At 46.2% G+C, this 11944-nt stretch overlaps 1 protein-coding gene across 1 annotated transcript; it reads right to left on the bottom strand.

Moving 5' to 3' along the window:
- Positions 1 to 772: 772 nt before the first annotated feature.
- On the bottom strand, positions 773 to 3799 carry CYP8B1 (cytochrome P450 family 8 subfamily B member 1). Its single transcript, XM_036080271.2, has one exon. It carries the CDS (start codon positions 2759 to 2761, stop codon positions 1256 to 1258), a length of 1506 nt encoding a protein of 501 aa, XP_035936164.1. The 5' UTR covers positions 2762 to 3799; the 3' UTR covers positions 773 to 1255.
- Between the last annotated feature and the right edge of the window lie 8145 nt (positions 3800 to 11944).

Here is an 11944-nt window from a genome sequence, read left to right as displayed (position 1 = left end):
ATGTTGAATTGCACTGGGTTGAAAATTTGGGGACCGACTGTGGCAAAATTTAAATGTTAGGTGTGTGGAGGGATGGGGAGCCAGAAAAATGAGAGAAGGACAATCAGAGGCGAAAGGTTTGGAGAAAGGTCGGGGTGAACAGAGGGCCAGACAGGCCTGGTGGCGGAGAGATGCAGAGTGCTGAGCTCTAGGAATGGCAGTGGGGGTGGGGAAAAGGGGACAGTCTCAGAGACACTGCAGGGGCTTGAACTGACAGAACTAGGGCATGACTGTGGGTGAGAGTGGGGGAGGTGAGGGTGTCTCCTCTGTATCTGTCTTGGGGGGATGGGGTGGGTGGTGGTGTCCTGAGCAGAGACAGGCAGGGAAATCCGGAGAAGGGGGTGATTCAGGGCAGAGGTGGGGGACAGATGCTGAGTTCTACGTGAGCCAAACTGAGTCAGAGGGGCTGTGGGACCCCGGTGGGGAGGATGAGGGTCTGGAAGTAGGAGGGGCTCCAAGCTCAGCAATGGTTGTGGAAACCAGAGGAGGGGATGAGATCACCCTGGGGCGGGGGTGTGGAGGGGGGACAACGGCATGGAGCAGGGACCTTGAATAACTCCTACGTGAAAGGCACCATGTCTCCAGACCTGCTCTATGAATTCGGGAGCCAATAGCCACTTGTGACTGTTGAGTACTTAGAATGCGGCTGGTCTGAAATGAGACACGCTGCAAGGGGAAAAAGTACATGCCAGATTTTGAAGGCAACACAAGAAAAAGAAACGTAAAATTATTTCACTAATATTCTTTTATTGATGACATAATGAAATGCTAATATTTTGGATATATTAGGCTCAGTTAAATATATTATAAACATGAACTTCACCTGTTTCTTTTTGCTTTTTTAAAAATGTGTCAACTAGGAAATGAAAAATTACACACGAGGCTTGCCTTGTATTGCTCTGGACGAACGTGAATTCCACAGGATGTGGAATAGGCGTCGAGGAAAATAATAAAGTGAGGTGGGAGGATGGAGGGTAACATTTGCAAGACACTCCATTACTCACGATAACCAGTTTCTGTACTGCAGGACTTGTCAAGGTACACGTTATTTCCCAAACTAAGTTTGGGAAAAGTCAGAGAGCTAAGGAAGGCGACCAGGACAGAGGTAGGCGATGCCACAGAACCCGAGGGAAAGGTGGGCCTTCAGAGGGGCTGGAGGAGGTGGAGACTCCCAAGGGACGTCTTGAGGCCAGGCTCGCGGCCACCTTGGCAGAGCTCAGTGGGTAGGTCGCAGGCGGTAACGGAAGCGCACCTCGTGGCTGGGCTGGGTGGTGCCAAAGCCCCAGCGGTGGGGGTCCACGGGTGGCACAGATGTGTCAGGGTCCACCAGCTCCAGGTCAAAGTATGTGACCATGAGCAGGACAAAGAGCTTCATCTCACTGATGGCCAAGAACCTCCCAGGGCAGATGGAGACACCTGAGCCCCACGGCATGGTATAGTGGTGGATCTTCTGGCCTGCCTTGCAGAAGTGCACTTTTCGGCTACCATTGGGGTTGAGGAAGCGATCATACTTGAAGGCAGTGGGTTCCGGGTGGATGTCAGGGTCCATGTGCACTGAAAGATAGGGGAAGAGGGCCACGATGTCTCCACTTCGGAGCAGGTACTCCTGTCCATTGGCCATCTTCAGGACATGGTCACTGTGCACCACCCTGAGGAGGGTGGGTGCAGTCCCCAGCCGCAGCGTCTCCTCCATCACACTGTCCAGCACTGGAGTGCGGTGCAGGGCGCTGATGTCAAGGTCAAAGGACTGCCTGGCCTTCAGCCTGGCCTCCCCCAGGACTTGGGTGGCCTCCTCCCTCACAGCCCGCATGGCTTCTGGGTGCTTTAGCAGGAACAAGAGGGCCCAGAAAGAGGTTGGGCCCGTGTTCCCCTGGGAGGCCCAGAGCATCATGAAGTTGAACTTGTCCTGCATGGCTGGGGCTACTCCCTGCTCCCTCAGATACTGAAGCATGTAGGATATCCAGTTGCTGATGCCATTCTTTTCCAAGTTGTGCTGCACAGAGAGTGTCTTGTGGAACAGACTCTGGAGCCGGCCCACTTCTAGCCACTCCCGGGGCCCCAGCAAGGAATAAACAAACCTGGGGAACAAGTTGTCAAACTTGCGGAACTGGACAAATAACTCCTCTGCCTGTTGCAGGTCCTGCTCCTGGTCCTTTGTATGGCCGAATAAGCTCAGGTAGCCCGCCTTGAACAAGACATTGTAGCAGAAGTGGAAGAGGCCATCTTCACGCCAGCAACTAGAACCCAGACTCTGGCCCGTGGGCCCCAGCATAACGAGGGCCAGGTTGTCCAGCATGGTTTTGTTGAGGTCTGCCAGGCCGTCCCCCATGAGGTACTTGGTGCTGGCAGAGTGTATCATCCGGTAGTCTCCTTGCACCGACTGGTATCCAAATACCTTTAGCACCAGTTTTTCTGCATACTCCACGAAGTCTAGTTTTCTCTGTGCATCCCTGAGGATGGGGCCAAAGGAGAGGGGGTCCATGACAAAGGTAAAGTACTTGCCCCCTAGCTGCACTGTGAACACATCTCCATGCTTGGCCCGCATGTGCTTCAGGAATTCAAGCATGTTCTTCCGGAAAGCCATGGCATGGCCCAGCCAGGGTATGGAGCCCTTATCCAGAGGGGGCTCCTGGGGCCTGCGTCGCCGGAGCAGCCCCAGCAGACACAGGCACCCCACGGTGACCACCAGCAGGGCTCCCAGCATCAGACCCCATAGCACCATGGCTATGCTCTTTCTGGGTTGAGCTCTGGACACACTGTTCTCTGGGTGCCAGAGAGCTTTTGAGAGGCTGTGACAAGTTGGGGATGAAAAGGTCTGTCCACCTGGACCTTGCCCTGTAGCTGTAAGTTCTATTAAATAACCCTGGCGAGACAGTATCTGGGGGCAAAGTGTTCTCTTAGATTTAGCGCTTGCTGCAACCTGGTGGGAGGAGGGGGGTGGGACCAGAAGGAAGCCCAGAAAGAAGCCTCTAGCTATGGTCACAGTCCCCTCACCAGCTTAGGATTTGCTCTGATCTTTTCAGACTCAGCTCCAGCATGAGTCTACAAAGCTTTCTTTGATCCCACTCCACCCGTGTGGTTTACTGACCATTCACACCTTTATTTTCTCATACATTCATTTATTCATTAATTTGTTAGCTCATTCAGCAGAAATGCACCAAGCACTTATTAAGTTTCATATCTCTCCCTTCCTCATCTTTAAATGATTCTCAGAGCCTCCCAGATTGGCGACACTTCAAGCAGAGGTTCAGACTCCAGTCCCTGAACCTGGGGCCTCCTGGCCCCATTGGCTTGCACACTTGTCCAGCAAGGGCAGATTGGGAGTCTTACAAATACGAAATGTCAGAGATGATAAGGACTTCAAACCAATTGCTTTATTTCATGATGAGGATGTAGGTTCAGAGTGTAGTGGGGACTTTCTCTCACAGCTGTCCTGGCTTCGGTGAGGTAAGCTGACCATTTACTGGGGACCTTTTGTGAGGTGTCAGGCCAGGTCCCTGCCAGCAGGCCCAAGAAGGAGAAAGCTGTGCCTTTGACTCTAAAGCCATTGTTGCCATAATGTGAGGTTCAGTCTCAATTCAACTAGTTCTGATAACCCCCAGGTTACTCTTTAACTTCCTAAGTGACCCACAAATAGGGACTCTGTTTCCTCAGATTTCCACATGTCCTCTAGAGTGAATTCCCTTTGCCTTGTGCAGCCCCCCTTTGTGGGGAGCTGGAAATGTCCACACTCTGCCTCCAGGAAGTCCTCTCTGATTGCTTAGGGCAACCACAGCACGTCATCAGTATCTCCTCTGCCTTAGAATCTACAGTCAGAACTTGTGGGCCAACTTCCATGAGTTGAACTTTGTTCCCCAGTTTTTAATGGATCGCAGCATCACCTTACATTCATTCTCACCTATACTTATTCATTCCCTCCTTCCTTGGAACAGCCCCATCTATCCATTAACAGATATTTACTGGGCACTTACGGCCAGAACTTCTGCTATAACCAACCTCGAATCAGAGAGCACGGTCCCTTGCCCTCTTGGAGTGTATGGTCTAAGGAAGGGGAAAATATATTAAATCACTGCCTAAACAACTCTCTAATTACAATTGTGTTAAGTGTTGCAAGGGAGAGGAACAGAGCGGGAAGTGGGGTGGGGAGTCAGGAAAGCCACACTGATTAGGTGGTGATGAAGTGGAGGCCTGGAGGAAGACAAAGCCAGGTCGGTGCGTGCTGTGTGGTGGTGGGGCTAGACGTGGAGGTCGGGGAGCATGCGGGACGTGCTGCTCAGTGTAGGTGGCAGGCCGTTCAAGGAACGGGTGCAGATCCACTCAGGCGCCAATGTGGCTGGAGGGCTCGGAGGCGGGGGAAGCGTTTTCAGCACAGCGCAGGCTTGGCCGGCTCAGGGCGAACTGGAGCTCTGCCCTATTGCGCTGCACTGGTCCAGTCCACCTAGAGCCACTGAGCAGGGACTGATGCGGGGGCAGTCCTTACTGGCTCTTACCGGGCGGAGGCTAGCTTGCCCCGGGGAAATCGGCCTATGCGGCTGCCCGGCCACCCCTCCCGAGTGGCCAGCGACCCAGAGCGAACCTCGGGAGCCCTGCGGCACGCCTCAGCCTTCCCAACTAGGGCCGCAGCTCCGTAGGAGGGTGGCACAGAGCTCCAAGCGGGACTGAGAGGCTCGGAAGGACCAACGACACGCAGAGACGGCCTCCGGGCGTGCTAGAGCGGGCGCGGGTTCGAGGGCCGGAAAGGCGATGACGCACTTCCGCCCCTGCAGCCTCCGCCGCGGCGTCTCCAGGCAGGTGCTTCGGGCAGTGCGTTGTGCCGAGGTGCCCTCTGTCCGTCGGTCGGTTAGGCTTCGCACCGAGGCGCTGTGTGTCTGTCCGTTTGTCTGAGGAGCAGTCAGTTTAAGGGCGTGGGACTGGGGAAGGACGCCCACTTCACTGCCACCGCCGCTGTTTCCAAGGAGCGCGCTGAGCGTAGCCACCGCTCCGGACCGTATTCCTGAGAGTTCTCACCTCATAAGCCTGGCGGGAGCATTGTTTCGGCTGTCCTTAAACATTTTTTTGTGCCCCTTTCCTGCACACCTCATTTGCACATTTCATGGTGAGCGGGGAGGTGGGGAGGGTGGGCCATGGTTTGAGGCCTCTAGACAGGGCTCAAGCGGGTCTCTGGTCCCGTCTGGTGTCTTCTCATTTCACATATGGCCCAGAATTTTGAGCAATTGTGCACCGATAGGAGGGTTCCATTTACCTGGTCCGGTTTCTATATCGGGGTTCTCTAGTCCAGATGTACTGGCTATCCCCTGCATCTTGTTTGCCCTTTGTTCCAATGCTGGATGATAGTGACTGCTCCCTTAGCGCCTGCCGCTTCCTGCCCACGGCCTCACCCCCAGAAGTCAACAACGGTAATGTCGAAATGGAGATGCAGGGGAGAAATTGTTTTACTCTGCCTTTAGATCAAATAATAGTCTCATTTAATTTAGCGCTGGACTTATTTATGCCTTCCTTTCCTTCCTAGCTTTCAAGGTTCCTTATTTTTCCTTTCCTAGTTTTTAAGGTTCTGCCTCCATGGCAGCTTGGTTCTTGACAGCCTAGCCCCAGGTTAATTATTTTACTCCTCGTCTGCATCACATATACCAGGTGACAGTGAAGTCAGTATAGAACTTAAAGGGCAAACTTGGGTTCTTGTTTCAACTTTGTCACCAACTCATGACATGACCCAGGACATTTCAGTTTACCTCTCTGGGCCCTACTGTTCTGCTGTGTCAAACAGGAAGCTGAACTTGAGGTACTTGCCAGCATTGAGATGCCATTATAAAGGTATTGGGCTGAGGCTTAGATATGAGTGCATATAGAGGGAGAGGATGGAGGGAAGGATGGGAATTGGATTGATTGACCTTGAGCACCTGTTCTGTTCATGGCTGTGTGCTGGTCATCCCCATTGTCACTATAATCATCACTATTCTTATTTTGAGAATTTACCATGAGCCAAGTATTGTGCTAAATGCTTTACGTGTATTAAGCAATCTAATCCTCATATCAATCTGCGGGAATCCCCAAGACCACCCTCGCATTCAGAGATTCCCTAGAAGAACTAATGGGACTCAGCATGTAGTTGTACTCATGGCTAAGATTTATTACAGTGGTGTATAAGGATATATAGCCAGATCATAAGGGAAAAAGACACACATGGAGTCTGAAAGAATCCACGTGCAAGCTTCCTAATGCTTTCTTCTTCAAAGAAGAAATCACAAGAGAAATTAGAAAACACCTTGTGATGGATGAAAATTCAAACCAACATACCAAAACTTACAGTGAAAGCAGTGTTCAGAGGTAAAATTATAGCTGTAAATGCTTACATTAAAAAAGAATATCTCAAACCAATAACCTAAGTTTACACCTTAAGGAATTAGAGAAGAAGAGCAAGCCCAATACAAAGCCAGCAGAAAGAAGGAAAGTGTAAAGATTAGAACTGAGATAAATGAAACGGAGAATAGAAAAACTCAGTGAAATCAAAACTGGTTATTTGAAAAGTTCAAAATTGACAAAACTTGAGCTAGATTGACTAAGAAAAAAAGGAGAGAAGATGCAAACAACTAAAGTCAGGAATAGAAGTGGAGACGTAACTATTGACCTTACAGAGATAGAAAGGATTATACAAGAACACTTTTGAATAATTGTATGTCAACACTGTCAATAATTATACATAAACAAATTAGATTACCTAGAAGAAATGGACAAATTCCCTGAAATACAAATTACCTAAACTGACTTAAGAAGAAATAGAATCAACAGATCCGTAACAAGTAAAGAGAGATTAAATCACTAATTAAAAGCCTCCCAACAAAGAGAAGTCCTAAACCAGTTGGCTTCCCTGGTGAATTTTACCAAATATTTATTTTTTAAAGTTTATTTTTTTAGTAATCTCTACATGAGATTAGTAATCTCTAATGAGCCCCAATGTGGGGCTCAAACCCACAACCCCAAGATCAAAGTCAATCTATCAGTAGTACCATGATGCCAAAGTCAGATAAGAACATCACCTGAAAGAAAATTTCAGGCCAGTATCTCTTACGAATTTAGATGTAAAAATCCTCGACAAAATATTAGCAAATCAAATCCAACAGCCTATTAAAAGGATGATTCACCATAACCAAATGGGTGTATATCAGAAATATAAGGGTGATTGAACACAAAATCAATATAATACAATAATAGAATGAAAGAAAAAGACCTACATGATCATCTCAATGCAGACAATGCATTTGACAAAATTGAACATCCTTTCATAATAAAGTCTTTTAGAAAACTAGAACTAGAGGGAAAGTTCCTTAATATGATAAAGGGCATTTATGAAAAACCCATAGCTAATATACTCAATGGTGAAAGACTGAAGAGTTTCCCTTTAAAATCAGAAGGCCTGAGACAAGGATACCCACTTTCACTGCTGCTGTTCAACAGTGTACTGGAAGTTCTAGCTAGAGCTATTAGATAAGAAATTGAAAGATCCAAATTGGAAAGGGAGAGAAAACTGTATTTGCAGATGACATGATCCTATATATAGAAAATCCCAAAGAATCCATAAGAGAACTACCGGCATTAATAAATTCAGCAAAGTTGCAGGGTACAAGATCAACATAAAAATGAGCTGTGTTTTTATACACCAGCAGTGAACAATCCAAAAAGGAAATTAAAAGAATTAAATACTGAGGAAAAAATCTAGCCAAGTTGATGAAAGACTTGCATGTTGAAAATACAAAACATTGATGGAGCGGGGGTGGCTCAGTCGTTAAGCGCCTGCCTTTGGCTCAGGTCATGATCCCAGGGTCCTGGGATCCAGCCCGGCATCGGGCTCCCTGCTCAGCGGGAAGCCTGCTTCTCCCTCTCCCTCTGCCTGCCACTCGCCCTGCTTGTGCTCTCTCTCTCTCTCTCTGTCAAATAAATAAAAATAAAAATCTTAAAAAAAAAAAATACAAAACATTGCTGAAAGAAATTAGACTTAACATAAATGGAAAGACATTCCATGTTCATAGATGGGGAAGGCATAACATTGTTGAGAGGTTAATACTACCCAAAGTGATATGTAGATTCAACACAATCCCTTTCAAAATTCCAAAGATTTTTTTTCACAATATTGGAAAAGCTGATCCTCAAATTCATATGGAATTGCAAGGGGACCCAAAGAGACAAAACAATCTTGAGAAATAATAAGATTGGGGGGTCCACTCCCCCCAACTTTGAAAAAGTACAAAACTACTGTAAACATAACATCATAGACATATAAACCAGTGGAATAGAATAGAATCCAGAAATAACCCTCACTTATATGGTCAATTGATTTTCAACAAGGATGTCAAGACCAAAGGGGAAAGGAAGCCATTTCAACAAGTGGTGGGGGAAAAACTGGGTATCACTTACAAAAGAATGAAATTACCTTATACCACATACAAAAATTAACTCAAAGTATATCAAAGACCTAAACAAAATCTAAAACTATGAAACTCTTAAAAGCAACCATTGAAGAAAATCTTTATGACATTGAATTTGGCAAAATTTCATGTATATGACATCAAAATCACAGGCAACAAAAGAAAAATAGGTAAATTGGATTTCATCAAAATTAGCTGTACAAACCCAAAGAAATTCAAGTCCAGACACAATGTAATCAAACTTGAAAAGTCTAAAGACAAGGAAAAATGTTTTGAAAGCAGCTAGAGAGAAACAGCATATCACCTAGAGAAACAACTCAAATGACCATGGATTTCTTATCAGAAACCATGAAAGTCATTTGCAAATGGCACAACGTTTATCAAGTGATGAAAGAAAAAGAACTGTCAATTCAGAATTCTACGCCTGTAACAATATCCTTTAGAAATGAAGGTTAAATCAACATGTTCTCAAATGAAGGAAAATTAAGAGAAATTGTCACTAGCACACCTACCCTAAAATGATGGCTAAAGTTCTACAAACAGAAGAGAAATAGTAACAGCAAACTCTTGGAACATCAATACAGAAAGAAGCATACAGAAGCTTGACGAATGTGACTGGACTGCCAGCCACACAGTTGAGTAGCAAAGGAAACTGGAGCACGTAAGTAGGGGTACTGGACCTGGTAAATCCTGGCAAACAGACTGTATGGATTCCCCACCTTCATATGGAGAATACTGCTGGGCATGGACTACAGTAGACACCCTTTCAGGGTATGGCACTACTAGCTTCCACACAGCATGTGTGGACAATACTGCTCAAGCTTTCTTAGGTCACCTATGTTACATATTTAGCTTCCCCTAACACACCCAATAAGATAATAGTGCTATTTTTATAGCTGAAAGTACCAAGAGTGGACAGTGACCTGGGATACTAGCTGGACCTTTCCTGACCTGTATCATCCCCCAAGAAGGAGGTGCTATTAAGAGAGAGTGTGAACTCTTAAAAAACTGAAAAAGATAATTGGACAACCTGTCAATAAGCTGTCAGTGGTGTACAAATTAAGATAATTTGTTTGGGCTCCAAATGTGATAATTACCTAAAAGTGTACCTCCCGTTTAAGTATAATGTCTATTTATGAGGTTCAGGAGTGGGAGAAAGCCCTAACTGGCTGCAGGAAACACAAACCACATTAATTAACCCTTATCACTCTCTTTTTTCCCCTCCTATGCCTATCCCTGGAAAACTGGACTACTAGAATTTGCAAGTAGGAAAAAAGAACTGGGGCCTGGGACACTGAAACTTAGTGTATCTCCCCACCCCAGTCATGCTTGCTGGATTTGGGCAATTATAGATAATGATTATAATGATCATGAATTATGAGGTGAAAACTAAGGTGGTCTTGGCATGACCCACATGTCAGAGGGTAGGAGATATTTTAGGATGTTCTAAATTATAGAAGAAAGGAACTTCTGAGCAGGGATGAGTCTAAGCCTATCGTGTGGGTTAGACATGGAGAGGACGGGGAAAAGGTGAGAGACTAGTCATAATGGTCATGTGGCTGTGAAAGAAGAGGAAGAACAATCCTGGTTGGTAAGAATTGGACCCTGGGAAGTCAGGGGCAGAGGGAAGGACCATTACCCTCTTAGCTTTTGTCACCACCCTCAATTTTACAACTAGCCAATAAATAATCTTAATTTAAAAACTCTCAGAATCTTCCCAATAGCCACTGACTCCAGAAAGAAACAGTCTCAGCAAGAAACAACAGAATAAGATTAACTTCCTGGACATTGAAATTATTCCCTTTAGCCTCATGCTGTTATTATTGGATTTCTTGTACATTTTTCACAGACCCAACGATTGTTCTAAATTCTCTAGCATGGGTGGTAATGGACAATCATACTGCCCTGGATCTTTTGCGGGCCAGTTTAGGTGGGGTATGGGTCATTGCCGGTATCTCTTGCCTCACTTGGATTAATGACCTATTTACCTGGATTGGCTTTGGATGAGGAGCCTGACTATGGTCCAGTCTCCAGTGGGCCTGGTTATACTACAGCATGTCACTATCATGGTCACTTTTTTTTTTTTTTTTAAAGATTTTATTTATTTATTTGACAGAGAGATAGCGAGAGCAGGAACACAAGCAGGGGGAGTGGGTGAGGGAGAAGCAGGCTTCCCGCTGAGCAGGGAGCCCGATGCGGGACTCGATCCCAGGACCCTGGGATCATGACCTAAGCCGAAGGCAGACACTTAACGACTGAGCCACCCAGGCGCCCTATCGTAGTCACTTTTGTCTGATGTTGCCTAAGACACATGGAATGTATTTGACCCAAGCCTCTATCAGTACAACTAGAGTATCTGATGACCTATGTGGTGGTTCGTTCCTGAGAATCTTTATGTGTAAACATTTGGGAGGTCTTGTTGTAGGGGAATGACTTCACCGTGGTGTCCTGGCAAGTTTGCACATACATAGGCTGTGCAGGCAAAAGCTTGAACAACAGCTACTCTGAGTCATGGCAGATCACCTTGTGATCCTTCTAGAACATGAGAGGATGAGAGGAGCTTTACAGGCCTTCAAGCCCATCTCCCACTCCCTTCCCTATTTCTTGTGGGAGGCGGTCATGAGACAGTTTCTCATTGCCTCTCAGATTCTGAAGAGGTATGAGGCTTTCTGGATATAACTGCAGACTGTAACACTGCTTAGCTACAGTCTAAAATCGGCTCCTCACCAAGGACGTTGCAGTCCTTGAGTCCCCTTTTGGTGTCATTGTTTTTGGTGTGTGGGACAAGGATCTGGGGACTGGCATGTTTGGATACTCTTACTTTTGCTGTTTACATAAGTAATACATTGTATGAATCTAAAAATGAATTGTTTTATCTTTACTGGTCAGGTCAGTTAGGACATGGCCTTGACCTTGCCTGCTGCTGTGTGTTTAATAGGAAGAAGAATGGAAAGAGTAAAAATATATGAGTGAATATGGGTAAAAATAGATTATCTCTTCCCTCTTTAGTTTTGAACCAAAACACTGGTCAGAACCATAAGAGACCTTCCTTCTGGTGGACCATGACTTAATAATCAGGCATCTGAGGGCTCCTTATTCTGAGCTAAAACTCCCATAATTATTTTGCACTGAGTGCAGTTTTCTCCATCTTGTCCCTAAGATCATGGGAGCATTTATTTATTTATTTATTTAAAGATTTTATTTATTTATTTGACAGAGAGATAGGCAGAGCTGTAGGCAGAGGGAGAAGGAAAAGCAGGCTCTCCGCTGAGCAGGAAGCCCGATGCGGGGCTCGATCCCAGGACCCCGAGATCATGACCTGAGCCCAAGGCAGCCGCTTAACCCACTGAGCCACCCAGGCGCCCCATGGGAGCATTTATTTTTATTTTTATTTTATTTTATTTTTTAGAGATCTTTTATTTATTTGACAGAGAGAGAGACAGCGAAGAGAGGGAACACAAGCAGGGGAAGTGGGAGAGGGAGAA

This window comes from Halichoerus grypus, chromosome 1 (assembly GCF_964656455.1).
Source record: "Halichoerus grypus chromosome 1, mHalGry1.hap1.1, whole genome shotgun sequence".
NCBI classification, from domain to species: Eukaryota; Metazoa; Chordata; class Mammalia; order Carnivora; family Phocidae; genus Halichoerus; species Halichoerus grypus.
The sequence above is the reverse complement of the archived record's forward strand: the minus strand, read 5'-3'. Positions and strand labels throughout refer to the sequence as shown.